Source organism: Pollicipes pollicipes, unplaced genomic scaffold (genome assembly GCF_011947565.3).
Source record: "Pollicipes pollicipes isolate AB1234 unplaced genomic scaffold, Ppol_2.1 Scaffold_6138;HRSCAF=7277_pilon_pilon_pilon, whole genome shotgun sequence".
Classification (NCBI taxonomy): domain Eukaryota; kingdom Metazoa; phylum Arthropoda; class Thecostraca; order Pollicipedomorpha; family Pollicipedidae; genus Pollicipes; species Pollicipes pollicipes.
The window spans coordinates 1,332,276-1,357,754 of NW_023596818.1; the positions used below are offsets into that span (position 1 = coordinate 1,332,276).

At 61.1% G+C, this 25,479-nt stretch overlaps 1 protein-coding gene across 1 annotated transcript in view; it reads right to left on the reverse strand.

Moving 5' to 3' along the window:
- LRP1 (LDL receptor protein 1) overlaps positions 1 to 25,479 on the reverse strand; it is a 116,766-nt gene that overhangs the window by 57,747 nt on the left and 33,540 nt on the right. Inside the window, exons 6-32 of the mRNA XM_037229625.1 lie at positions 25,198 to 25,326; positions 18,622 to 18,778; positions 18,024 to 18,133; positions 17,394 to 17,559; positions 16,583 to 16,811; positions 15,682 to 15,889; positions 14,735 to 14,866; positions 13,809 to 14,001; positions 13,134 to 13,257; positions 12,242 to 12,351; positions 11,588 to 11,656; positions 11,073 to 11,193; positions 10,746 to 10,932; positions 10,219 to 10,435; positions 9,688 to 9,755; positions 9,101 to 9,272; positions 8,660 to 8,772; positions 7,868 to 8,010; positions 7,440 to 7,590; positions 6,996 to 7,112; positions 6,395 to 6,501; positions 5,991 to 6,126; positions 4,949 to 5,200; positions 2,447 to 2,647; positions 1,676 to 1,880; positions 1,060 to 1,227; positions 371 to 517 (exon numbers count right to left, since the gene is read on the reverse strand). Of these exons, the coding sequence (XP_037085520.1) occupies positions 371 to 517; positions 1,060 to 1,227; positions 1,676 to 1,880; positions 2,447 to 2,647; positions 4,949 to 5,200; positions 5,991 to 6,126; positions 6,395 to 6,501; positions 6,996 to 7,112; positions 7,440 to 7,590; positions 7,868 to 8,010; positions 8,660 to 8,772; positions 9,101 to 9,272; positions 9,688 to 9,755; positions 10,219 to 10,435; positions 10,746 to 10,932; positions 11,073 to 11,193; positions 11,588 to 11,656; positions 12,242 to 12,351; positions 13,134 to 13,257; positions 13,809 to 14,001; positions 14,735 to 14,866; positions 15,682 to 15,889; positions 16,583 to 16,811; positions 17,394 to 17,559; positions 18,024 to 18,133; positions 18,622 to 18,778; positions 25,198 to 25,326 (4,132 nt within the window). The remainder of the gene's footprint in view (positions 1 to 370; positions 518 to 1,059; positions 1,228 to 1,675; positions 1,881 to 2,446; positions 2,648 to 4,948; positions 5,201 to 5,990; positions 6,127 to 6,394; positions 6,502 to 6,995; positions 7,113 to 7,439; positions 7,591 to 7,867; positions 8,011 to 8,659; positions 8,773 to 9,100; positions 9,273 to 9,687; positions 9,756 to 10,218; positions 10,436 to 10,745; positions 10,933 to 11,072; positions 11,194 to 11,587; positions 11,657 to 12,241; positions 12,352 to 13,133; positions 13,258 to 13,808; positions 14,002 to 14,734; positions 14,867 to 15,681; positions 15,890 to 16,582; positions 16,812 to 17,393; positions 17,560 to 18,023; positions 18,134 to 18,621; positions 18,779 to 25,197; positions 25,327 to 25,479) is intronic.

The following is a 25,479-nucleotide window of genomic DNA, read 5'->3' on the forward strand; positions in this document are numbered from 1 at the left end:
TCTGACTCCAAAATACGCACCGACTCCGAACCACGTGATGACTCCGGACTATACTTTGACTCTGACCCCGGACTACCCTCTGACTCGGACCTCGAACCACACTCCGACTCTGACTTCAGACCTATTCCGACTCTGACTCGGGCTCGACTGATGTTGATCACGTCAGGACTGCGGACCCCCGAACTTCGGCACGCGCATCACCTGGCTTTACGCCTACCTCCCGGCAGGGCGCTGGGCCGTGTCATTCAGTCGCGCAACGGTATACTGACGGCAGCGGGGTAAACGCACGCGCGCGCTCCGTCGCATACGCCCCGTCGCTTCGGTTGGCGGCCTCTGCCGACCGCCGTTCGCGGTGGCGCGCCCTACCCACCTGACCACCGAGTTGGTCTTCCAGTCGGTCCAGTACACGTAGTTGCCGAACACGGACACGGCGAACGGGTGCGTGAGGTACTCGTGGTCGCGCAGTACCGCTCGGTGGTCGGAGCCGTCGTAGCGTGTCGTATGCACCGCGTCCAGCCTGCGGGGAGGCGAGCGGCGCGGGTCAGCTGCCGTCGCGGGCAGACGGCCACCGGCGCCCAGCCCGGGCTGGCGACAGGCCCTGAGGTGGGACGGATGGTCGCCTCGACGCATAGTCCTGCCCCCTGTGGGACGGGCGTGGCAAACTACGGCGGCCCCGGCCTCGACCGGCGCGCAGGTCTCCCCCCCCCCCCCCTCTAACGACCTTAACCACCTGCTGTCCATGGGCGTAGAGACATCCTCACACGTGAAACGACTGAGCTCACTTTCAGATTCCTCCTCATGACGTTAATGGCATATATTCACAAAAGGCAGCGTCATGAACGCCTTGGTTACCCGATCCTACATTCATGCCACCATCAACTTATTCACGGATACAAAGGACCTGTCCACAATAGGTTAATGCTTCACGCTTTTTCCGTGACACCGGGCGGGGCGGGACGTGGGGAACCAATGGACGCGGCGCCGCCCTGGCCGCGACAGGTCGGGACAACTCCTTCCACGAGCCGCTCCCTTCTCCCACACTCCCCGGTCGCCACGCACTTGGCGTCGATCCAGTAGACGCGGCGGTTGACGTAGTCGAGCGTCAGGCCGTTGGGCCAGGCGCCGCCGGTGGTGTTGACGTGGTACACCACCTGGCGCTGTCCCCCAGCCATCGAGGCCGACTCGATCCGGGGCCGCGCCTCGTCCCAGTCCGTCCACATCAGGATGCTGGCAACGGGACGCACGGTCAGTGCTGGGACGCCGAGCACCAGGCGCGGTTCACCGCACATGCTGAGAACGAGGCATCACACTATTCATATCAAGATACTGACAACCAGACATAGTGTAAATAAAGTAACGTTACCACCAAGCGGGCTTTTCGCAGTGACCGCCAGATAGAGCACACTTTCAAAATTAAGATACTTCATGATACTGGAAGTTTCAGATTGCAGCGCACATAATGAGAACAACACACAGCTCAGTTGATAACGGAACACTGAAAATTGGATGTCAGGCGGCACAGCCTGACGACCGGGTATAAGAAAACTCAAAGCTGAAGTCTCGGGATCCGTGAGCAGCCTGCATCCGCTGCTGAGAAGCCAGCCCGGCCCGTCTGCGCGCCGCACCGGCGGGCGGCGGGCGGCGGGCGGCGGGCGGCGGGCGGCGCCACACTCACCCGTCCCGCGGGTCGAGTGTGAGCGCGCGCGGGTTCTTCATGTCGCCGGCGATCAGCCCCTTGCGGTAGCGGCCGTCGAGCCGCGCCACCTCGATCTGCACCACGTGCGACTCGACCCAGTAGAGGTTATGGCCCACCCAGTCGACGGCCAGCCCCTCGGCCGTAGCCAGACCCGTGCTGATGACCGCCGTCACGTCCGAGAGAACTGTTGGGCCGGCGGGCAGAGCGTCAGCACTGGACCAATGGACCGTCAGCACTGGACAGGGGTCGCACAGTTGGAGAGCGCCAGTATCGGACGGCACAGAGCGCCAGTATCGGACGGCACAGAGCGCCAGTATCGGACGGCATAGAGCGCCAGAATCGGGCGGCACAAAAGCGCCAGTATCGGACGGCACAGAGCGTCAGCATCGGGCGGCACAAAAGCGCCAGCATTGGGCGACACAGAGTGCCACCATTGGGCGACACAGAGTGCCAGCAGTGTTGGTACAGAGTGTCGGTGCAGACTACAGCCGGTGCAGAGGCACGGTGCCATCTCATCGCCAATCCATTCGTTCGCACGAGTCATGCTGATCCAATTGCACATTATGGTGCAGGTTATCTTAGCAAAAAAAAACAACAACAACTTGATAACCCCCCCCCCCCCCCGTCGGCTGCCAAACGCTAGCGCAACAGAGACCCGCACGGAGGCCTGCAGGTTCCCGGTGAGCACGCGAGCCACGTCCCGGCCGGCCGCGGCACACGGCGTGCCGGCGGCGGCGCCAGCCCACCCACCGTCGTTGATGAGCGAGCCGCGGTAGATCTTGTCGCGGGTGATGTCCGACCAGAACACCTGGTAGCCGTCGCGCGTGTACAGAAAGTCGAAGGCGATCGTGTTCTGCAGGCCGGTGACGAGCGCGCGCGCTTGCATGGTCCGCAGGTCCACCGTGCGCAGCTCGTGCCGGTTCGAGAACAGGATGTAGGCTGGAGACTCGTCTGCCGGCCCGACCACGGCGCAGTGGCGTTTGACATTTGAGCCAAGCATTGCCATGGGAAAGTAGCTGTCGTGTGATCAGTTCACGACGTACTAAAAACTTCTCTGTCCTTATGTTGCAGTACTTCGTCGCGGCGCCAACGGAAACACAGAAACTCTGCTGACGGCAAGTTCGAGCCCACGACGTAGGCGTCACAACACAAGCATCTTAGCGGTACGCTGCAACGTTTCCCAATGATGGTTGTAATGACCCAATCACGAAATGTAATCCACAACAGAGGAGCGTGAACGGTGCATTATGCGAGAAACACATCAGCCACATGGAGCAGAGATTGCAAAGTCCGTGGACCCGCCCAGTTTACCAGCACCGACCGTAACCCTCGGCAACCCCCAGTGCATACTGCTAGGTCGCCTCCACACACAAAAGCGTAACCAAGCCCGGCCCCTCTCCGGTCGTGCCCGGTGCCCATCCGGTCGTTGTTGGTGATTGGAGTTTACGGGCGCGCCGACTGCGGTGGTCATTTGGCGCCCATAACGGGTTTTGATTTACCTATTTAATGAGCCGCACAAATGGTCCCAAAGTTGATGTGTTTGAGAAACAAAAGATCTGTTGAGATTCCAGAAATGGTGAGTTTTCTCCTAGCATACCACGGAGGGTAAGAGGCAAGTCATGCTGTCCAAAGTAACGTTAGCGTTCTTGATGATGATGATTTGGGCTTTGGGGCGCACCGACTACGTTGGTCATATGGTGCCCATAACCTACTTTTTAGCTAACAGTTGCCTGAAAAAGCGGGGAGATAAGGTTTCGTTCGATATATGGCATGGAATTGTATGTCTTCAAGATAGCTAAAAATGTGGCCGTCATGTACTGAGCTGGAATCGTCTCCCAACATACCGCAGGGCGTTTGACGCAAGGACCCAGATCCAAAATGGCGCATACACTCCGAGGCGAGGTGGGCGCAATCTATCAATACATGTCGTACGGTGTAACGATCCTCGCAGCGAGGACACCGCGGTTGGTCTTCCCCGCATAGCAGATAATGGTGAGTTGCGTATGTGTGTCCTATTCCCAGGCGGCATAGCGTCACTTCCTCCTGCCTCACCCTACAACAGCTGGACGCCCATGGTCCCAACCAGGGTTTTATCTCTCTCAGTTTGTTGGCAGCATGCGCATCCCAATTCGCTTGCCACTGCTTCAACATGAGTGCAGATACCGCTGCATATAGGTCGTTGGCGGGACTGTCACAGAAGGGATGCCAGATGCGTGTGTGGCGCGCCTCGCTGCGGCATCAGCTACTTCATTACCCGATATGCCAACGTGGCTTGGCATCCAGCAGAATACCACCTGCTTCCCGGATCGCGACAGTGTAGTAAGAAGAGTTAAAATGTTCTGAACGATGGAATGTAATGAATCCAAATCTTGCAGTGCCATCAGGCTACTAAGAGAGTCCGATAAAACTAAGTGTTGGTCGTCACTGTCAACTTCTATGAAATGGAGTGCTTCAAGAATGGCTATTAGCTCGGCTGTGAAGACCGATGCGTGACCAGGCAAAGCAAAAGACCGCGTAACAGGACCTTGAACAAATGCACATCCAACACCGGCATCCGCTTTCGAACCGTCCGTGAAGGTCTTCTTGTGATCCGGGCATGACGCAATCAACTCCAAAGACGTCAGCCGAAACTCATCCGGAGACACCTGCCTCTTCTCGAAATGGGAAGGTGAGACATCTACCGCTGGTGGACAGAGCTTCCAAGGAGGGGTCTCGGGAATTTCCCAACGAATCACATGCCGTGTGCGAATGCCACACTCCTGTAAAAGTGTGAAAACCCTCACACAGAAAGGTGCGATCCGATGTACTCTTCCAGACAGAAGCATGCGTATTGTGTGGCGAGAGAAGACCCACTTGTATGTTGGGTGATCGGGGAACTGCGCCAACTTACAGGCGTATCTCGTGCCCAGTACCTTTCTCCTAGTGGACAAAGAGGGCTCGTGGGCCTCAACAAGGAGGCTCGCTGTCGGAGAGGTCCTGAATGCACCTGTTGCGATGCGTAAAGCAGGATGATGTATCGTGTTTAAGGAACGCTTTACTGACTCACAAGCGCCGTCATAAACAAAAGAAGCATAGTCGAGCTTGGATCTGATAAGAGAGCGATAGAAGAGCAAGAGCGTTTTCCTGTCCGCACCATATGAGGTGCGCAAAATGCACTTCAGGACATTCAGGGTTTTAAAACACTTGGCTCGCAACGCCTTTATGTGGGTGCCCATCGGTTGATGGTCCGGGGCAGCCGGCCGCTGCGCCCACCTTCGCTGCCGCAGCTGAAGCCGTCCGGCAGCAGCCGGTAGCCGGGGTAGCAGGCGCACTTGTGGCGGTGACGCAGCGGCACGCAGCGCTGCGAGCACGTGCCCCAGTCGTCGCACGGGTGGCCGTCCGTGCAGGAGAAACCGTCGTTGGCGAGTCGCTGGCCGGCCGGGCAGAAGCACGCCGGGCCGCGGCGCGGCGTCACTGTGCAGGCGTGCTCGCACGACGGCTGGTACACCTCGCACAGGCCCATGTCTGACGGCGGTGGCGGTGGCGGCGGTCAGCGGTCAGCAGTCACCGGTTGGTCGCGACGCGCCGGTCCGCCCGGCCCGCCGTCCAGGCGGGCGTCAGAGGGAGCGTTTGTGTCAGTGTATCGGGGACGTCAACTGCTTTAGTTGAGACGACACGGGAGCACGTAGCGCTGACTCGGGCCGTTCACCGTGAGCGGGGCACAGGTCTCTGAAGACCTGTGCCTGTCTCTGAAAACATGCGCTCTCTCTCTAGCCTGGCGCTCACCGCTCAGGGCACGGATCTCGGCAGACAGGCGCTCTCTAGCCTGGCGCTCACCGCTCAGGGCACGGGTCCCGGCAGACAGACGCTCTCTAGCCTGGCACTCACCGTTCAGGGCACGGGTCTCGGCGGACAGGCGCTCTCTAGCCTGGCGCTCACCGCTCAGGGCACGGGTCTCGGCAGACAGGCGCTCTCTAGCCTGGCGCTCACCGCTCAGGCCACGGGTCTCAGCAGACAGGCGCTCCCTAGCCTGGCACTCACCGTTCAGAGCACAGGTCCCGGCAGACAGACGCTCCCTAGCCTGGCACTCACCGTTCAGAGCACAGGTCCCGGCAGACAGACGCTCTCTACTCTGGCGCTCACCGCTCAGGGCACGGGTCTCGGCAGACAGACGCTCTCCGTCGCTGCAGGGGCGCCCGTCACCAGCGTCGTTCGCTCATCACACCAGCGACGCGTCTAACTCTGTGACCCAAACCAACGGTGGCGACGTAAGCCTTTCCAGTCCACCACCCCCACCCCTCGGAGTGGCACTCACTGCAGAGCACGCCCTCATCCTCGCCGGAGGTGCAGTCGGGCTTGCCGTCGCAGACCTGCGCGCGCACCAGACAGCGCGTGCCGTTGTCGCAGGAGAAGTCCGGCTCGACACACGCCACCACCGACGGCGGACAGGCCTGGCGGCGCGGCACGTCAGTCAGCTGCCGCCCGCCGCCATGTCACGCCGCCACACTGAGGTCACTAAGGGTCGGCCTGCAGCGTGTTCGCGCTCGGCTCAGCGCTCACACAGAGGCACGGCGCCGCGGCGCATCTCGGCGAAACACAGTGAGAACAGCGGTGGAGAGGGAGGAGGGGGGGGGGGGGGGGGGGGGGTAGTGCGCCCCGCCGGAGCCTCATCACAGCTCGTCACGACGGTACCGAAGGAGTACAGAGCGGGATACATACCACCTCGTCCGAGCCGTCATCGCAGTCCCATTGTCCGTCGCACAGGTACTGGGCGGGCAGGCAGACCCGGCTTTTGGTGCAGCGGCGCTCCCCCTCTGCGCAGTCCTCTGGAACACGTGCGGAAGACTGTGACGTCACGCGCCAGGTCAAACTGAGGCGACGACACGTACCCTCTACCTCTCCTCTTCCCCCTGTCGCCGACGTAAAATGATGAGCGGCACCCAGGGCCCCGGCGTCATAAAACGGAACACACGGGGCGCGCCGGGTAACGCAAGCGCTCCGTTCGCCAGCGTTTGAGCTTTGGCAAGATCCATTCCATCCGAGATCATCGGAGGCCAGCCGGCATCAGTTCGAACACGGCGCGGCGCGGCACGGCACGGGACGGCACGGCACGGCGCGGCGTGGCACGGCACGGCACGGCACGGCACGGCACGGCACGGCACGGCACGGCACGGCACGGCGCGGCACGGCACGGCGCGGCACGGCACGGCGCGGCGCGGCACGGCACGGCGCGGCGCGGCGCGGCGCGGCACGGCGCGGCGCGGCACGGCGCGGCGCGGCACGGTGCGGCGGCCGCTCCGGTGACGCCCCAGCAGCGTACCATCACAGCCCTGCTCGTCAGAGCCGTCCGGACAGTCGGGCTGGCCGTCGCAGCGGGCCGTGGACACGACGCAGACAGAGGTGTTGCCGCACGGCCGCAGTCCCAGCGCTCGGTTCTCTGCAGCAGCGACGTGTCAGGTCAGGAAGGTCTTCCTCGTGGCGAAGAGCAACCGGCCGAGATGCACCACGCCACGGAGAACACAACACCCAGTCATTAACAGCGTAGCTTGCCGCGCTGCGTGCACGCACGCACGCACGCACGCACCGACCAGAACCTTCGTCAGTAACTTGGATTCCTCTCCAGACTACGGTTCGAATCCCTCGGGACGCAGAGGTTTAGCTCAGCGGGGGAGATGAGCCAAGACGGCAGTCCCGCCTCCCCCTCTCCCCCCCGAGGTGAAGCCTTTCTCTCGCTGCGACACCTCCGCCCGGCGAGAGTGATCACCCTGTTCGGTGAGGCAGGCGGTGAGCGTGGAACCGGCGTGCGCGGCGTGAGCGCCGGCGCAGGCCGCCTCGTCGGCGCAGTCGGAGCACTGGCATGTGCCGTCGCAGGAGGAGGCGGCCGGCATGCAGGCGCTGTCGGCCGCGCAGAACATCTGCCGACGGCGGTGCCAGCTCAGCGCGTCACGCGACCCTTCCTCAGTCACGTCAACAGCATCCAGAGTGAAGCTGCATACTCCGCAGAGCCATAGTTCCAGCAAAGTGCCATAGGCCAGCTTAATTCAAAATGATACGTCAAAAAGTGCTTTACAATTGTATTATATGTCATCCCATATGCACCTTTCCATTCAAAGGTATAGTTTTTTTCTGATATAGGCTCCTATGGCTGTTGGTCAACACACGACACGCGACGGCCGCGACTCGCATTGCTACCTCTTTCTGCTGCTGACAGATGACAGCGCAGTTGAGCTCGTCACTACCGTCGCCGCAGTCGTCGTGGCCGTTGCAGACCAGCGAGTAGAGGCGGCACCACCCGTTGGCGCACTTGAACTCGTTCAGGCCACACGGCGGGTACTCTGTGGGCGAGGAGCGTCAGATAGGCTGCGGCTACGCGGGTGGGGCGGCTATGGGAGGGGGGGGGGGGGGTAGGGCGCTGTGGGATACCGGGTACCTCACAGCCCTGTCACGCTCTGGTCACGGGAAACAGCGGCGTATTTTCACCACAGCGACGGGATCACCGCAGCATCACGGCCTTCGTCCTTGTGGGGACGACACTGAACAGAGGTCAAGGCATTCAGGATGTAGCGCATCCGTATGATCGACCGCTTGGACATGGAGTGATCCGGTGTCACGGACAAATGAGACCACCAGAGCCACTAGCGGAGATCCGTCACGACCGGTGGCGCTTTTGGGCGCCGCAACCGCCTGACCGACGCCGCCAATCACAAAGCATTAGCACAATGACCACAGGTATACCTGGTACCCTCAGCACACATTCCCACGTGACACGCCCGGCCAGTGGTTCCGAGCAGCGGGGAGGACCCGCCCTCCCGCTCCCATGACACGTTCAGGGCACCGTCCTGGGTGTGCCGCGCCGCCCCGCTCTGCTGATCGCACACAGAACGCGGCGGGCCCGGTCGGCAGCGTCGGACACCGCGTCACTGTTTTGACAGCAGCTGCCGCTCGCAGCGCGGCACCGGCGCTCGGCGGCGGCGCGGTGCTCACCGCAGTGGGGCGGCTCGTCGCTCAGGTCACCGGCGCCGCAGTCGGGGGTCATGTCACACACCCAGCCGCGAGGAATGCAGCGCCCGCTCCGACTACACTTGAACCGCTCCGGCCTGCCGGCACAGAGGCGACAGGTGAAGAGCGGCGGCAGAGGCAAGCCGATGGAGTCGACCGCCGGTCACGGTCTGCCCCAACGCGCGGGCCCATTGATGGCGTCATACGCCTGACAACATTCGACCTAACGCCGCACTGTCCGCAGCACCGCCGCTCACTTGTTCGCATTGTGATTCACCGGTTCAAACAACAACATTATGGAGCGGGCAATGATATTTGTGACTGGACACCAAAACGGGGCCGTGATCTCAGCTGAACGACGGGTTTAGAACAGCGCTGCGCACGCCACCACGCCGCCGCGGTCGAAGCTGGCCTGCCATCACTGACCCACAGGTGGCGTTAGCGCAGCGCGCCGTCTGCTCGTCGCTGCCATCGTCGCAGTCCTTGGTGCCGTCACAGATCCAGGCCTTGTTGACGCACTGCAGTCGCGAGTGGCCGCTGGAGTAGCCGCCGTCGCCGCTGCCACAGGCCAGACCGTCCGCCGGGCATGACGCGTTCTCTGGCGGAGGCGGGGGTCGATGAGCTCAACCACACCGACAGGTGTGGAGCGCTGGACATGTTCGGCAATTTGACATGATGACACCGGAAAGGACAAAGGTCGGCAATCGTTCTGTCACCAAATGCACACAGCAAGCTCTGCCAGTGGCGGAAGAGCTAGTAATTAAAAAAAAACACGGACAAAAATGTCACAATAGGCATGCACGGTTGAAAGTCAACGTTGAAAGCCAGCTGTTTAAAAGAGCTCCGAGGGGCGGTGCAGCTGGAATCCCGCTGTCGTGTGCAGCAGCGCATGCACTGGAGGGTGCTGGGATGACAAGGCTGGACGAAGGCCGTCGTCTGCCCGACCCCAAAGCCAGCACCGCCCAGGACCCCCACACACTCGCGGGCACTCACGGCCCGCCCTGGACACTCACGGCACGGTCCGGTGTCGTGGTCCTCGTCCGAGCCATCGTGGCAGTCCTCCTGGCCGTCGCAGACGTAGCTGAAACGGAGCGCGTCGTGAGCCGGAAACAGGCGGCGACGGCCGGGACCAGCGCGCCGCGCCGCCGGACGCTGGGGCGCTGTCACTCCGGCCCGGACGTGACCACGGCCCCACCCCGGCGGGCGGCGTCACACCGGCCAAGCGACGCGTGGTCACGGCGTGCAGACGCTGCCACGACTGATCAGCGCAGGCGAAAGCTTACAACCAAATGCGAAGCATGGGAGCATGACCCCAAAAATGAAGCCCACGAAAGGAGCAAGCCAAGTGCGCCCGGGCATTCAGCCGGGCTTCACGGCCGCGTCAGACACAGCTTCCGAGCAGTGCGCCGTGTGACACAAACCTGCCACGAGAGTCCGCACACGACCGTCACCATTCCCGTCCACCACACCGACACGCCGTTCACCGTTCCCGTCGGGCAGAGCGCCGGGCGGTGTGCTTCCCCGCCTCCTCCTCCTCTGCTCACTGCTGGTTGATGCACTGTTTGCTGACGGCGCACTGGAACTGGTGCGGCTCACAGGCCAGCGGGTCGCTGTAGTTGGCGGCCGGCGCGCAGCTGCGCTGGTCGGCGGCCAAGCTGAGGCCGTCGGCGCAGGCGCACCGGTGTCCGCCCGGCACGGCCAGACACAGGTGCTCGCAGCGCAGGTCATGGCAGCCGCCGCCCAGGCGTGCGAGGCCGCCCTCTGCTGGCGCGCCGGCAGGTCAGAGGGCCGCGGAGGCTGGGGCCGGCACACCGGTAGTGGCGTGGCTAAAGCAGAGATCGTTCCCCAGGGGTGGTGCCCGGGGAACACTTCGCGAGGAGCTTCACACGTCATCAGCGAGGCGTACTGTACACTGGACGTACCGATCCAGACAGCTCCTTGGTAGCACGCCGTGGGGCCGTCCGTCGTCCCACACACAGTAAGTAGCACCTTGGGTCCCCCCTACCCCGCGTGCCCCGCCCTTGGACTTCGCGCTGCAGGGACCGCCAGCCGCGCGCAGGGCCGCACGTACCGGCGGGGACGCGGCCCGGCTCGCACAGCTGCTCGGTGACCAGGGAGCGGGCGCGCTGCGGCAGCGGCAGCCGCCGGCCGCCCTCCTCGCGCCACAGCTGGCCGGACGTGGTATCGCGCCAGTACAGGCTACCGTTGCTCTGCACGCCGACCAACACCGGCCAGCCCGGCAGGCCGGTGCTCACCACCTGCCGACGAGGGTAGGGTAAGACGGCGCCGATGGCTGCCCCGCTCCGGTGAGATACAGCACGGAACAAAATATCTTCAGTTCAATAAACCGCCTGGAATATACTGAGGTGAAGTCACGCCACACCGTCACAAAGCGCACCTCTCGCCTGCTGCCGTCCACGTTCACTCTCTCTATGTTCTTCTCCTCGATGAAGTAGAGCTTCTTGTTGGGGATGTCCAGCACAACGCCGCCGGGCCGCTCCAGCTCCAGCAGCTTCTCCCTGCGTCGGCAAGGGCACATCACTCAGCAGCCATCGCTGAACGCGACGAACGCGGCGCAGGGCATCACAGTCGCATCCTCGCGTTCTGCCTGTTGGTTTAGCGCCATGTTTGTTTCTCGGACTGGCTGCCACCCCACGTCACGGACGGAGCGGAAACGCTCAACAAGCCGTCAGCCCAGGACGGCCGCATCGCTCCCACAGCTCGGCTCGGTGCTGAAGTCCGCGTCCACGTGAGGGCCTCCCTGAGACCGTCTACGGGACAGCAGCGCAGCGTTGGCATGGCCCGAACCCCCGCCACACACACACACACCACCACCGCCGGCGGCGCCCCCTCCCCATGCGGGGAGAGGTGCAGCCGTGAGCAGGGTGAGTCAAAAAACGGGTCGGGACTCACATGTGAGAGCCGTCCATCCAGGCCCGCTGTAGCGCGAACCCCTGGCCGTAGTGAATCCAGTACATGTACCTGACGGAGACGGGCCAGACGGGACGTCAGTCGGGGGCCTCGCCCGGCCGAGCGGACCGTTAGGTCACGGGAGGCGACGCGGCATCAGACGGCGGGCGGCGTCACGACCACGTACAGCACATACAGCTGATAACGTCCCAACCGTACAGCTCAGCACGGCTTGGCAGAACAGACCGGGCCATGACGAGGCGGCAAGGCAAGGCAAGTCATGACGCCGGTAGACCTGGTGACACGAGCCACCGCGTCAGTCTTGACACGACAAGCCGTGGCCCCGCACGGCAAGGCATGGCACGCCGTGGCACGGCTCGGAGGACATGTCTCGGCGTCGCGTGGCACACCGTGGCGTGCCATGGCGGGGCGCACCCTGGCACGGAATGTCGCGGCGGAGCACAGAATAACACGACACAACACGCCACAAACTCACAGCACCGCATAACAGGAAAACGAGCTCCACGCGCCGCCGGCAGTTCCCCGACTATTTGCCGCGTACGTGGCGCCCCCGTCCCATAAGTACGTGTGACAGCCCTCCGCCCGAGCACAACCCTGCCCCAGAGAGCGGGCCGACGCTGGAGCGGCGGCGCTTACCCGGCAGCTGGGTCCAGCTCTAGGCTGAGGAAGAGCAGTGACGCTTTGCGAAGCAGGAGCCGGCGCCGCTCGGGCCGCGCCAGCGGCACCACTGATATGGCCTCGGTCACCTGCGGCGGAACGGGCCGCGGTTCAGCGGATCGACGGGTCAGCCGATCGGCGGATCAGCGGGTCCGCGGATCGGCGGGACAGCGGATTGGAGGATCAGCGGGACAGCGGATCGGTGGATCAGCGGGTCCGCGGATCGGCGGGACAGCGGATTGGAGGATCAGCGGGACAGCGGATCGGCAGATCAGCGGGTCCGCGGATCGGCGGGACAGCGGATCGGAGGATCAGCGGGACAGCGGATCGGTGGATCAGCGGGTCCGAGGATCGGCGGGTCAGTGGATCAGCGGATCGTAAGATGGGCGGCACCGGCGAAGGCAGCGGAGCGTCTCAGGGACGGGCGGTCGCGCCACGGTGGGGAGTTGTACGTTTGGCACGAACGGAACTGGTCAGTCGGAACGGCTCGCAGTTAATGTGAGGTGATGTGGTAAGGGTGAGGGCAAATGGGCAAAAAGTTACTGAATATGCAGTGTAACAAATCAACTATTTCATGTGCAAGACTGTACACTTCAGCATCCAATGCTGTCCATGGCACCTTGAACGACTTCGTCTGCAGCTGGTAGACCATATCAACCCGTGGCCTCTCTCGCAGTCTACATCGCCACCGTGTGGCAGCCGTCCGCCCAGACCGCTGTCAGTCGCCGTGGATCGGTTCCACGGCGACCGACAGTCGCCCGGCGGAGCCCCGCGCCGGCCGTCCGCCCAGACCGCTGTCGGTCGCCGTGGATCGGTTCCACGGCGACCGACAGTCGCCTGGCGGAGCCCCGCGCCAGCCGCCCACCCCTACCACGTCCGCCCAGTAGAGGTTGTCGTTAAGCCAGTCGACAGCCACGGCCGAGCACTGCCGCACGCCGTCGGCCACGAGCACCTCGCGCGCGCCGCCGGCCAAGGCGCGCCGCTCGATCGTCATCCTGCCAGACAGGTCCGAGCCGGTGAGCGGTCGGCGCCAGCGCGCGCCCACGAGGGCTGATGCTAGTGGGCGCCACCAGTAATCCCTAACAAAGCGATCATGTAACAGGGCCCGGGTTGCCTCAATGGGTATCAGTTGGGCGTACCCATGCGCCTCAATCGTCTCGCGCTCATTGACACCCGTGTTTATTTGTCATCTCTCAGCTGTTGACATGTGTTTACGGCCTCCCTCGCCCACTAGATCAAATGTGGCTCTGTCGTCGCAGCCGGCAGTTGACATCCAAGTGCTTCCACTGTCCCCCCCCCCCTTCCCTCCCCTCCTCGCCCTCCCTGCCCAATGTGCCCTTTCCATCTCCCAAAATGATAAAACACACAAGCCTATGCCGCCTACACCACCGCCTGACATTTTGCGTTCTCCTTCGCCTGCGAACAGACCCTGGGCCCCCCAAGTTCCCCGCACCCTTCCCGCCGGCGCCATCCCAGCACCGAGCCCAGATCCCTCAGGCCGGGACGGGCCGGCGTCCGGAGGAGGGCGGCGCTGCGCCACACTTACGCGGCGCCCTCCGTCGTCGGCACGTTGCAGAAGTAGAGCCGGCCGTTGCCTGGCTCACAGTCGGCCACGGGCGTGACGTGGCGGCCGCGCGCCGCCGTCACGGGCGGCACCAAGTCGCCCGGCCGGCCGTCCAGTGCCAGGCCCAATACGCCGCGGGGCGAGGTCGCCAGCAGCACCGGCTGGCCGGCGTACGCTGCCGGCGGTGGCCGACGCGGTCAAGTCACGAGCCACCGGCGACCGGGGGGCCGGGCAGGGGCGAGAGACCGGTGACCGTGGCTGCGAAGACGACGAATGGCACGGGCGAGCGGGACGAGCGGGACGAGCGGGACGGGCGGGACGGGCGAGACAGGAGACGGCGGCGAGCCGGGTCGGGCAGGTGGAGGGACCGGGCGCAGCAGTGAGCCGGCGGCGGCAGGAGCGAGCGCCGGAGCTTATCCAATGAAGACCGAGGGGGCGACCGAAAAAGGAATGACAAATGGTGCAACACGAGAGGGCTGGCAAATCAAAGGCATTTCTCGGGACGGAGGTGCCAAAAGGCCGCGCAATACTAACCAGAGTAGAAGCGGGGGACGTGCAGGAGCTGAGGGAAAAGACGAACCTGAGCGACCACAGTTGATGAGCCTATGTGCCGCAGATTACTAGCACAAGAGTTTGAGCTTTCAGGCATCGGTAGGGCGATGGAGGAAACAGCTTACACTCCGGACCATTCTGTCAAAATGTACGGAAATAGCACACCCAAGGCTTAAATGGTAGCACTTGGTGACACGCCGCAGCCTCGCAGCTAACCACCACCGACCTGAAAGACAACACATTAACGTGTCGCTTGGCCAGCTTGAGCATCAAAACACCAGCACGTGCTTTCTCGTCAGCTACGGGGTGGTGGCGCGCGCCAGCTCCCCGGCCGCCACTCGCGCTGGGACACCCACCGACGCAGCGTCCGCCATCGGCCAGCCGGAAGCCGGCGCCGCAGAGACAGCTGGCGGTGGGCGTGCCGTCCGTCGACACCGGCACGCAGATGTGCTCACAGCCGCCGTTGTCCGTCTGGCACGGGTGCTCCACTGCAACAGGCCGGCCGCCGCAGGCGACTGAGGTGACCACGCGGGGACGCAGCATGTCGTGTGCAGGTCTGAGATTACAAGTGTTTTTGTGATGTATATATATATATATATATATATATATATATATATATTCCGTTCTGAGACTACACACGAATTGCGTCCGGTGCACCGGCTCCTGAGAGCGTTCCATGCCAGGGTCAGCACGATGGAAGCCACTGTGGCAGGGCGGTTGTGTGGTACGGCCTGCGTGTGAGTGGTTCGCGGTATGTTGCGATAGTGTGGCCGGGGAGGGGGGGGGGGGGGGGTTGACCGGATGAGTATACGGGTAGCTGTGCAGCAGGGCGGGTGGCTGGCCCGCTAGGTACCAGGGCAGGTGGCGGGCTACCTGGGTGACAGGGCAGGTGGCTGGCTAGCTGGATGGCTCGGTTTGTTTCGTTGCCGTTTGGACGCACGGCAGTGTACCTGTGTGGAACCCCGTGACTGTATCCATGCCTTCGTCCCTGTCCGTGTCCGTTCCGCGCGCGCCAGGTCAAGACAGGCTGGTGTAACATGCATTCATCTGTTCCTGTGATGTTCGCAATATTCACCTGCCTGAATGTCGTACACACACTTGTGTCAAAGCCCGTCCCTTTCTGTGCCGCGATACGCCTACAACCACGCCCGTGGCTATGCCCACGCCTGTGTCCGTGTCCATGTCCGTGCCGGCAGCCTGCACTCCATACGCCCAGCACCCCTTTCTCCGCCCTGGCACTCACCGTCCGGCTGCTCTCCTCCCTGGCACTCACCGTCCGGCTGCTCTCCTCCCTGGCACTCACCGTCCGGCTGCCGCTGCCGGTGGAAGACGCGCACGGTGCCGAGCGGCCGCTCCGGCCGGTTGCGCAGGGGGCGGGGCAGCGGCCTGTCGGTGCCGCCCACCAGCGTCGCGCCGTGCGCCCAGTCGGTCGGCCCGTGACGCGTCAGACGCGGTGCGCCCCACCATGTGGCGTACAGCCGGCCCGCCAGCACGTCCAGTGAGCGCACGTCCTGCCGGCACGGCACGGCATGGCATGACATGGCATGGCATGTCACGGCACGGCACGGCACGGCACGGCACGGCACGGCACGGCACGGCACGGCACGGCACGGCACGGCACGGCACAGAGACCGAGCCGTGGTTCGATACCGTGATTTTGGGGATGGAAATGAGGTCGGACACGAACGGCACTTGCCAAACGCTGAAGTATGGGGAGGTGAATTTCACATAGCACGCGCTTCTCTCAGACAGCTGTCAGTGGGTCTCGGCTTTCTATCCATAAAACGAACACATGCACAATGCTCTCACGCACCATCTCAAGCGCCCATGCCAAAGCAGGCACGCCCATGTACATACAAAATTACAACACCATAATCAAATCCATTAATCGAAAGACCAACCATCAAAGGAACTTATTACTGCGGAATCAGAAACAACGAATCAATCACTTGAACAATCAACCAACAAAACAACCAATGCTGAACACCGGTATTTGGAAAATAGATTATTTGATAACATGTCATTGACGTCAATGAAAATATTCGTGCCCCCTCCCGAGACTGTTCGCTGTCCCGCCCGGGCCGTCCTCGGCCGCCGTCTCCGCGGGCGAGCGTGGCGGCGCCCCCTCCCGAGACTGTTCGCTGTCCCGCCCGGGCCGTCCTCGGCCGCCGTCTCCGCGGGCGAGCGTGGCGGCGCGGCCTCACCGAGTCGGCGAGCGAGGCCAGGCGGCGCGCCTTGCCGCTCTCATAGTCGACGGCGGACAGGGCTCCCGACAGTCGGTCGGCCACGTACAGGCGGCGCGTGGCCGGATCGACGGCCAGCGCGCCCAGCCGGTCGCCGGGCACTGCCAGCGCGCGCCGCCCAGCGCCGTCCGGGGCAGCGCGCACCAGCACCGACGGCTGGCTCAGGCCGTGGCCGGCGGCGAACAGCACACTGCGGCACACCGGCTGGCCGTTACGGCAGGGCTGGCCAGCGGGGCGGTCCGGGACAGGGCGCTGAGTCACGTGGAAGAGGAGTGTGGGCAGGGATACAAAACCCACGAGGCCTTAGACAGGGTGCTGAATTACGTGGGCGAGGAGTGCGGGCAGGGGCACGGAACCCACGAGGCCTTAGGCAGGGTGCTGAGCCACGTGGGCGAGGAATGTGGGCAGGGGTACGGAACCTGCGACACCTTGGAAGTAAAACGGGTTGTAAAATGATGCAAGTCCTCACTGTGGGGTGTAGGTGGGACTTGTAGTTGAATGGATTTATAGAGATGCTCAGTTAAGTGCACATGGCCACTAACCGGCTGCGGTGATTCAAATCACGACGAGGTTCCAACCGCTGGATCGTCGGCAAAAGAAAGACATCGTAACGAGCAAAAAGGAGAGCACACCTACTTTTAGGCTAAGCCACCGAGTCATCTACACACGATTTCACTGTCGGCAGCCTTTATCACAGACCAAGCGATCTTGAATCACAGCCTGTGTAACGCACTAGGGCGAGGGTTGGCCTTACCCAGTCGGCCCCACACACCTGTTCTGCACGTCCAGGGCCATGATCAGGTGGTCCACGCCCGGCGCGAAGTCCATGACGGCCGAGCAGGCCGACAGCTGAGCCGTGCACACGAGGATGTAGCGCCGGGACGGGTCGCACACGTACCAGTTGCGGCCGACCCAGTCATACTGCAGCTGAGTCGCCTCTGCCGGAGAGGGGGACGGGGGAAGCGGATGCTCAGGACAGCTGGCCGACCCTCGGGCGCTGCTGCACGGAGACACGGCCCCAGACACAGACACAGGCCGGCTAGCACACCCTCCCAACCAGCCAGCTCGCCATCCAAAAACCCATGGGGTACACGTCAGAAGACGAGGAAGCATGTGACGAATGTCAGCGAGTGGGCGGCGGCATAACATGTGACGAAAGTCAGCGGATGGACGGCGGCACAAAGATGACACAACTAGGAGGAGACAGTCGCATCGCGTCACTCAGCAGACAGACGGACGGACGAGACGCGAACGGGAGACGAGCGCCCAACACGGCAGCCATCAGTCAGCGATCAGACGCACGAACGAGACCCGTCTGGGGGCGGGGGCAGGGGAGGGGGGGAGCTGAGTATGATGCAGCGAACAGCGGTTCCTCCAAGTGGGTGGCGCGCTCTGCCCATACCTTTGAGTGAGAAGTAGCGCGGACTGGACACGTCCCACGTAGTGGAGAGGTTGGAGACGCTGGAACAGCTCAGGCCGCCCTCGGCCGACACCCAGCACACGGAGTCGTTCCTGTGAACATTGCCACAGCCCCATCAGGACAGCCAACATCGGCATTCTCTATACACCGCGAGATCGCAGGTTCGATCTCCACCAAACGAAACTTTCACTGGCTGTGGTTTCCACAGCAGTGTTGCGCAATTAGCGACCTGACAGCTGCATGCATTTCCACGTCATCAGACGAATACAGTTACAGCCGGCGGGAGCGATCGACTTCGGGCGAGACAGCGAGAGAGTTCGAGTTCCGGAGCGAGAAATCACAGCACTGGAGAGCTGTCACAAGCGTCATTACAAGCGTCATTACAAGGGGGCTGCCGGGCAACGCTGCCGCTCACCGTGACCACCGTACGGCGTCGTAGGCGGGCACCAACGCAGAGGTCAAACGTGACACTCGATCATCTCCAATCACAACACAACCAACCGTTCTGTAGTGTTCTGCTATTGGTTTTTGTTTGCTCCGCCCGAGCTCCACCCAACTGCCGGCACCCGCCAAGTGTCACCTGTGGTCGAAGTCCATGGCGGCGGGCTGGCCGCGGCGGCTCGTGTTGAGGTGCCGCCAGCCGGCACGGCCCTCCGACAGCCGACCGTCAGCCGCCGACAGCCGCAGAAGCACTGATTCTGTGCTGACCAGCAGGCTGGCGGGAGCACCGACGGGCTCTGCCGGCGGGCGACGGAGGCGTCAGGCTCGCGATAGCGGGGGGGGGGGGGGGACGGGACGGCTGACGGGGGACGGCTGACGAAGAATGACTGATGCAGGACGGCTGACCGGGGACCGCTGACGGAGGACGGCTGACGGGGGATCGCTTTGTTGTTGTTTATTGGAGTTTACGGGTGCGCCGACTGCGGTGGTCACTTGGCGCCCATAACGAGTATTGTTTTACCTAACTAGTGAGCCGCGTAAATGGTTCCAAAGTTGAAGTGTTTGAGAATCAAAAAGACCTGTTGAGATTCCAGAAATTGTGAGCTGTCTTCTAGTATATCACAGAGGGTAAGGGGCGAGTCATGCTGTCCGAAGTAACGTTGACGTTCTTCCACGAGGCGCGGACAAGATAGAAGGACGTGGCGGACGGTAATGACGGCGCCACATCGGTCGCAGATAGGTTTATCAGCTCCCTCCAACATGTAGCCGTGGGTTGCGTACGTGTGCCTGACGCGTAGTCTGCAGAGGATCACCTCTTCTTCTCGCCTCACTTTGCGGAAACAAGAGAACCACTGACCTCGCTTAGGTTTTATCGCTCTAAGCTTATTACCATCCATCCGATCCCAACAACGCTGCAACTTGCTGCGCAGGAAAGTTTGTATTGCAGGGTAAAAGTCTCTAGCATGGATAGAAAGAGAGCGAACACATGGAGCCAGCGCTGCTCGCCTGGCAGCCGTGTCAGCCAACTCGTTGCCCGCGATTTCAACGTGACTAGGAATTCAACATAACACGACTTTCTTTCCGGCCTGATCCAGTTGAGTCAAGCGAACTAAAATGTCCTGTATAAGGGGGCATGATGGATAGAAAGACTTCACACTAAGAACGCTGCTCAACGAGCCCGTCAAGATGAGATGCAAAGGCTCGTCACCGACTTCAATGAAACATAGTGCCTTAGCAATTGCTATCAGCTCCGATGTGAACACCGGCGCGTTTGGGAGCCATGAAAACGACCGGATGACGCCAACGCTCACAAACGCACAGCCTACACCATCAGAAGTTTTAGAGCCGTCCGTGTAAGTATGCGTGTAACCCGCATATGACGCCATACGCTCAAGCGCTCTGGACCTCATTATGTCTGGCAGCGAGACATTCTTTTTCATCTCGTTCAGGGATGTGTCTGTTGAGGGCGAGATCAAATACCAGGATGGAGTGCACATATGACCTGATGGCTTCACCCTTTGAATGACAATTTCGTTTTCCCGCACTAAGGCTTGTATACGGGAGCCAAAGGTCACAGCATGCGCACGAGGTGCATGCCGAACAAAAGGCACAGCAGGCCGCGGAAAAACTGCGTTATATGCGGAATGTCACGGGAACTGTTGCAGCTTAAGTGCATAACGCATACCGAACATTTTCCTCCTCGTTGACAACGGCGGCTCGTGCGATTCTACCAAGAGGCTTCGGGCAGGAGATGTATGGAACGCCCCTGTGATGGCACGTATAGCGGTGTGATGGATGATGTCAATGATACGTTTGGCGGATTCACACGCGCTGTCATAAATAAAATATGCAAAGTCCAGCTTAAAGCGTATGATTGTCCGATACAATAGCAAAGGCAAGCATGCTTCGATCTCCTCCATACGATGTACGCGAAACACATTTTAATACGTTAAAAGATTTAAAACAGCGTTCATGTAGTGTCTTAAGATGAATCTTATATGTTAGTCGGCGGTCAAAGTATACCCCAAGGTATCTAGCCACACGCTCAGTTGGAACGCATTGCCTATACAGATGGATAGACAGGTCACCGCATTGCCGGCTACGGCAAAAATGCATGACTACAGTCTTGATTCTTGAAAACCTTAACCCGTTCATGGTAACCCACTTCTCAACACGGTCCACAGCCAACTGGAGTTGGCGCTCCACCGATGGTGCTCTTGCTGCACTAGTCTAAATAGTGAAATCATCAACAAAAAGGGCATGACCTACAAACTGCGGCAGCCCAATCCCGATATCGTTAATCATAACGGCGAACAAAGCTTAACTGAGAACGCCGCCTTGGGGCACACCGTTAATTTGAAGATGCCCCTCAGAGAGCGCGTTCTCAACACGGACACGGAAAGAACGGTCAACTAAAACGTTTTCAAGAAAGGTGCCCATATTGCGGCGTATACCATACCTGTATAGCTTGAGAAAAATCCCCTGACGCCATGTGGTGTCATAGGCGCCATCTACGTCAAAGAACACTTTAAATTCCATAAGAATCGCAGTGTCAAGAACTAAAAGATTGTCCACCGTGCTGCGATTCTCTCTATGACCATACTGGGCGTTTATAAAAACGCCGTGATGTTCCGAAAACCAAGTTAAACGGACATTAACGATCTTCTCCATTAACTTAGAGAGCGAAGAAGTGAGAGAAATGGGTTTATAATGTAGCGAATCTAATCCACTTTAACCCGGTTTTAAAAAGTAACGACCGTAGCTTCTCGCCGAGAGGCTGGAAAGTCACCGCTGGCCCAAAGCACATTAAATACCGCTAAAAGAGCGCGAAGCACGCAAGGCGGCAAATGCTTGAGCATGTCGTTGTGCACACTGTCCGGACATTCCGACACACTGCGAAGCTTGGCAATCGCCCATTCCAACTCGACCAGGGTGAATGGATCATTGTAGGAATGTAGCTTCGCTGCGGTGGGCCAGCGCCCTGGCAATCCCGTTCGCAACAACCAGCGGGCGCGTCACGACCTGTCCGTTCACACATAGTGCCGGAAGAGCCAGGGATGAAAACTGCCCCGATATACGCTTGACACGAGACCAAACCTGCGATGTTGGCGTGAACCGGTTCAGCGTCCCTACGTAAGCATGCCAGGAAGCATGCTTCGCCTCCATTACAGTGCGCCGAGCAAAAGCTCTCACCTTCTTAAAGGCCATCAGGTTTTCTACACTGCTCATGGCGTCAAAAGCCCGAAACGCACGTTTACGCAACCGGATGGCGCTCCGACACTCCTCCGCCCACCACGGAACAGGAGTATGTCGGGGAGCGCCAGACGTGCGTGGGATATAACTGTTGGTGCACTCTAAAAGTCTGTGAGTAAAATCCTCAACAGAGGGTGGCATCCTCTCAGGCTCAGCTACAAGCAATTCTTTAAGCCGAGTTTCAAATTCGCACCAGTCCGCTTTCTTAAAATTCCAGCGTTGTGGCCTAACACCCAACGCGCCACCTCTCTTAAGCCGGACCCACACTGGGAAGTGGTCACTTCCCAAAGAGTCATCTCCTTCACACCACTCGAGGTGTGACGAGCAGAGGATTGGAGAGGCTAAGTCTAGCGCTGACGTCTGACCGGACGGCATTGTAAAACGTGTAGGAGTTCCTGTGTTTAAAATACATAGTGAAGCACCGTGGATAACATTCTCACACAGCCTCCCACGAGTATTGGTGACGTCACACACCCCTGCGGTGTCATACGCGTAAACATCGCTTAGAAGAAGTGGCGGGGCAGTTCAGACCGCAAACATCTAAAGTGCACTAGCGGAGAAGTGATGCCTGGTGGAAGGTAAAGTGAACAAACGGTGATGTGACGATGATTGCAATTAAGCTGCACGGTCACAGCCTGAAGTGTGGACCGCAAGCTTAACCTCCTCGCTGGTACGCTATGATGGACTATGACGCTATGACGCTCCAGACCGAGAGCTACGGCTTAACTACGCGGGGCCGTGCCCCACCCTGGGACGAATCCTTGGGCTCCCTCCGTCAGATGGAGAACGGGGGCAGGCTGGGACACGCTTTACGCCAAAGCACCCAGTCCGGGGTGGAGGCGGGGGAGGGGCCCATCGGTGGGCCTCTACCGGAGTTCGAGGGACCAGTGGAGGCTTCCACCGGCCTCCATGGCGATGGAGTGCTGTTTCGGGGGACGGGTTCTTTGTCTGCCTCGGACAGACGGCCTGCCGCCTTAGTACGCTCCAGTTCGGCCAAACGCGTTCGCTGGGCCTCGCGGGCACGCCTGTCAGCTTTCTGGCGCTCCATCGTCTCTGCTACATGTTCACAGGCACTGACGAGGGGTGTCTGCGATGAGGAGACCAGTGGTGTCTCAGACGAAGGAAAGCCCGACGGCGCGCGAGGACTGCAGCCACGCCGATCCGGCGTCCAACCGTCATTCGTTGGCGCTCCAAGCGGTGCCGAGTAGGCCGGCAGCACGGCGGCCACCGACTGCTCGGTTGGTGGGGAGGGAGCTTGGGGTGCTGGCTGCGAGTCCAGCACGCGTGCTGAGGGTACAACTGACGGGCCAAATGACTTCAGAAGTTCCAGAAACTGAACAGCCGCCATTTGTTCGATCGCATTACTGTGCGGCAACGAAGCTTTCACTTTCAATGGGTACGATATTTTTGGGTGGGTTTCGTTATAAAGCTCTCGAGCCTAACGGAAAGATACGTTTTTAGAAGTTGCAATTGATATGATTTCCTTCCCCTTGGCGTACGCTGGGCATGCATGGTCGTACGACATATGCAGAACCTGGTCCTTACCGCAGTTGACACAGTGGGGTTTGTCAGAAGTGCAGACTTCGCTCATGTGCTCAAGGGATACACATTTGCCACACGCTGCGCGGTTCCGGCAGTGGGGTTTGGTGTGACCAAAGCGCTGGCACTGATAGCACCGCATCGGGTTGGGCACAAACTGCCGAACTTTCACGCGGACATATCCCACACGTATCTCGGACAGTAAGCCAGGGCGACTGAACGTGCGTTTGTGAGGTTGTTGGTGGGCACCACCTCTCCTCCCCTTCTGACAAGGATCCGCCGGGCGGCGGTCACTCCAAACTCGGACAGCTCCTCCACGATCTCTTCCTCGTCAACGTCGCGCGGATAAAATAGTTGACCACGCCCCTGGGCAAATTTTTGGTGTTATGTGGTGTCGCTGACATTGACACTACTTTTCTCCCGCTTACCAGCCCCATCTTGAACACTGTACGAAAATTCAGTTGCTTCCATAGCCCGACTCGCCCCCAAGCCACTACTAGCAAATTCAACTTCTATCTTTTCATGACGGAACTTGTCTCATCTGATAATTTTTTCAAATCTGTCGCAGCGATTTCGTCTCTGAAACGGTGACAGGGACGCTAACCTAATCTCATAGCTTCCGAAGACGAGGATCCGTGGTCCGGGGATAGCAGAGTCTTCTCTGCACCCTTGGGTTATCGTGGTCCGAACCCCTTTCGGAGGACGAGTGTTTTTAAACTTAGAGGAAGTCATGCAAAGTAGGTTTTCTTTCGTATGCGGAAAGGGGGTAATGGGAAGAGAGTGGGTGGGACAGGGAGCGGGAGATCACGTACCGGCAGGGCCGTTACGCCCTGAGAGAAACAGCTTGCGCTGTCCACCTGTTACCGGAGCTAGGGACCCGAGGGGGTGCTAGTTCCCTACACCGGCCGAAGCCGGTGCCCCTGCGGGGACAGGGGACTGCTGACGGGGGACTGCTGACGGGGGACCGCTGACGAGGACCGCTGACGGGGACCGCTGACGGGGGACCGCTGACGAGGACCGCTGACGGGGACCGCTGACGGGGGACCGCTGACGGGGGGACCGCTCACGGGAGACGGCTGACGGGGGACGGCTGACGGGGTGAATGCTGACGGGGGACCGCTGACGGGGTGACTGCTGACGGGGGACGGCTGACGGGGGACGGCTGACGGGGGACCGCTGACGGGGACCGCTGACGGGGGACGGGTGAGGGTGGGGGCTCCAGTCACTAAGACGATATGACAGTGATAAATGACAGCGGGACACGGCGGTGGGAGCACAGTCCCATGTATTCCGCTCGATGGACAGACAGCCGGCGGGGCGTCGGACGGCGCCGACGTGGTCGCTGGGGCGGACAAATTGCGAGCCACAAGGACGGCACAAACCAAGAAACGACGCGCCAGCGCCACAGCCGGCACCGTGCGTCGCTCGCGCTCACTATGCCGAGGTCAGCAGCCGGGCCATCAGGTTCTAACGAGGCGGCCAGCTGTCAACGGACACTATCATCTCCGGCTCACCACGCCGTCAAACAGAGCCGCTGGGGAGGGGAAGGGGGGTCGCTTACGCCGTTAACACGTGTGCGCCGCGGCACGGCAAGCTGGCTGAACAAGTCAGGCCGCCCTGGTACATCACAAACGGTCAACAATAACACCTCGGCGCCAGCTAACATTTCACACGCACACACATACGCGCGTACACACGCACGCACGCACGCATGCACACACACGCACACACGTACGCACGCACGCACGCACACACGCACGCACATGGCAGTAGTGTACAGCATGCAGGTTGGGAACAGGACAAAATTGCACAGACAAAATCGCACGGAGCCGGCGCGCCGTCGCACAGCGCCCGCGTTGCCAGGCCGGCAGTGAGTGACGTCACACATTACCGCCGTGTGACGTCACCGGTCGCGGCGCCTCACCGTTGATCGGCTGACAGTCGGTGGGGTCGCCGTCGGCGACCGCGTAGCCGTTCACACACGAGCAGACGAACGAGCCGATCGTGTTGTTGCACAGCTGGCTGCAGACGTTTCGAGCGCACTCGTTCTCGTCTGCGGCGGACGAGACGGCCGGCGTCAGAGGACGTAGCCGGCGCGGGGCGGCGGCGGCGGCGCGGAGTGGACAAATGTCAGAGATGGCAGCGACCGCGAGCAGCACTCGGCACGAGCATAGACGGGCACCGACTGACGAGAGAGAGCGAGAGA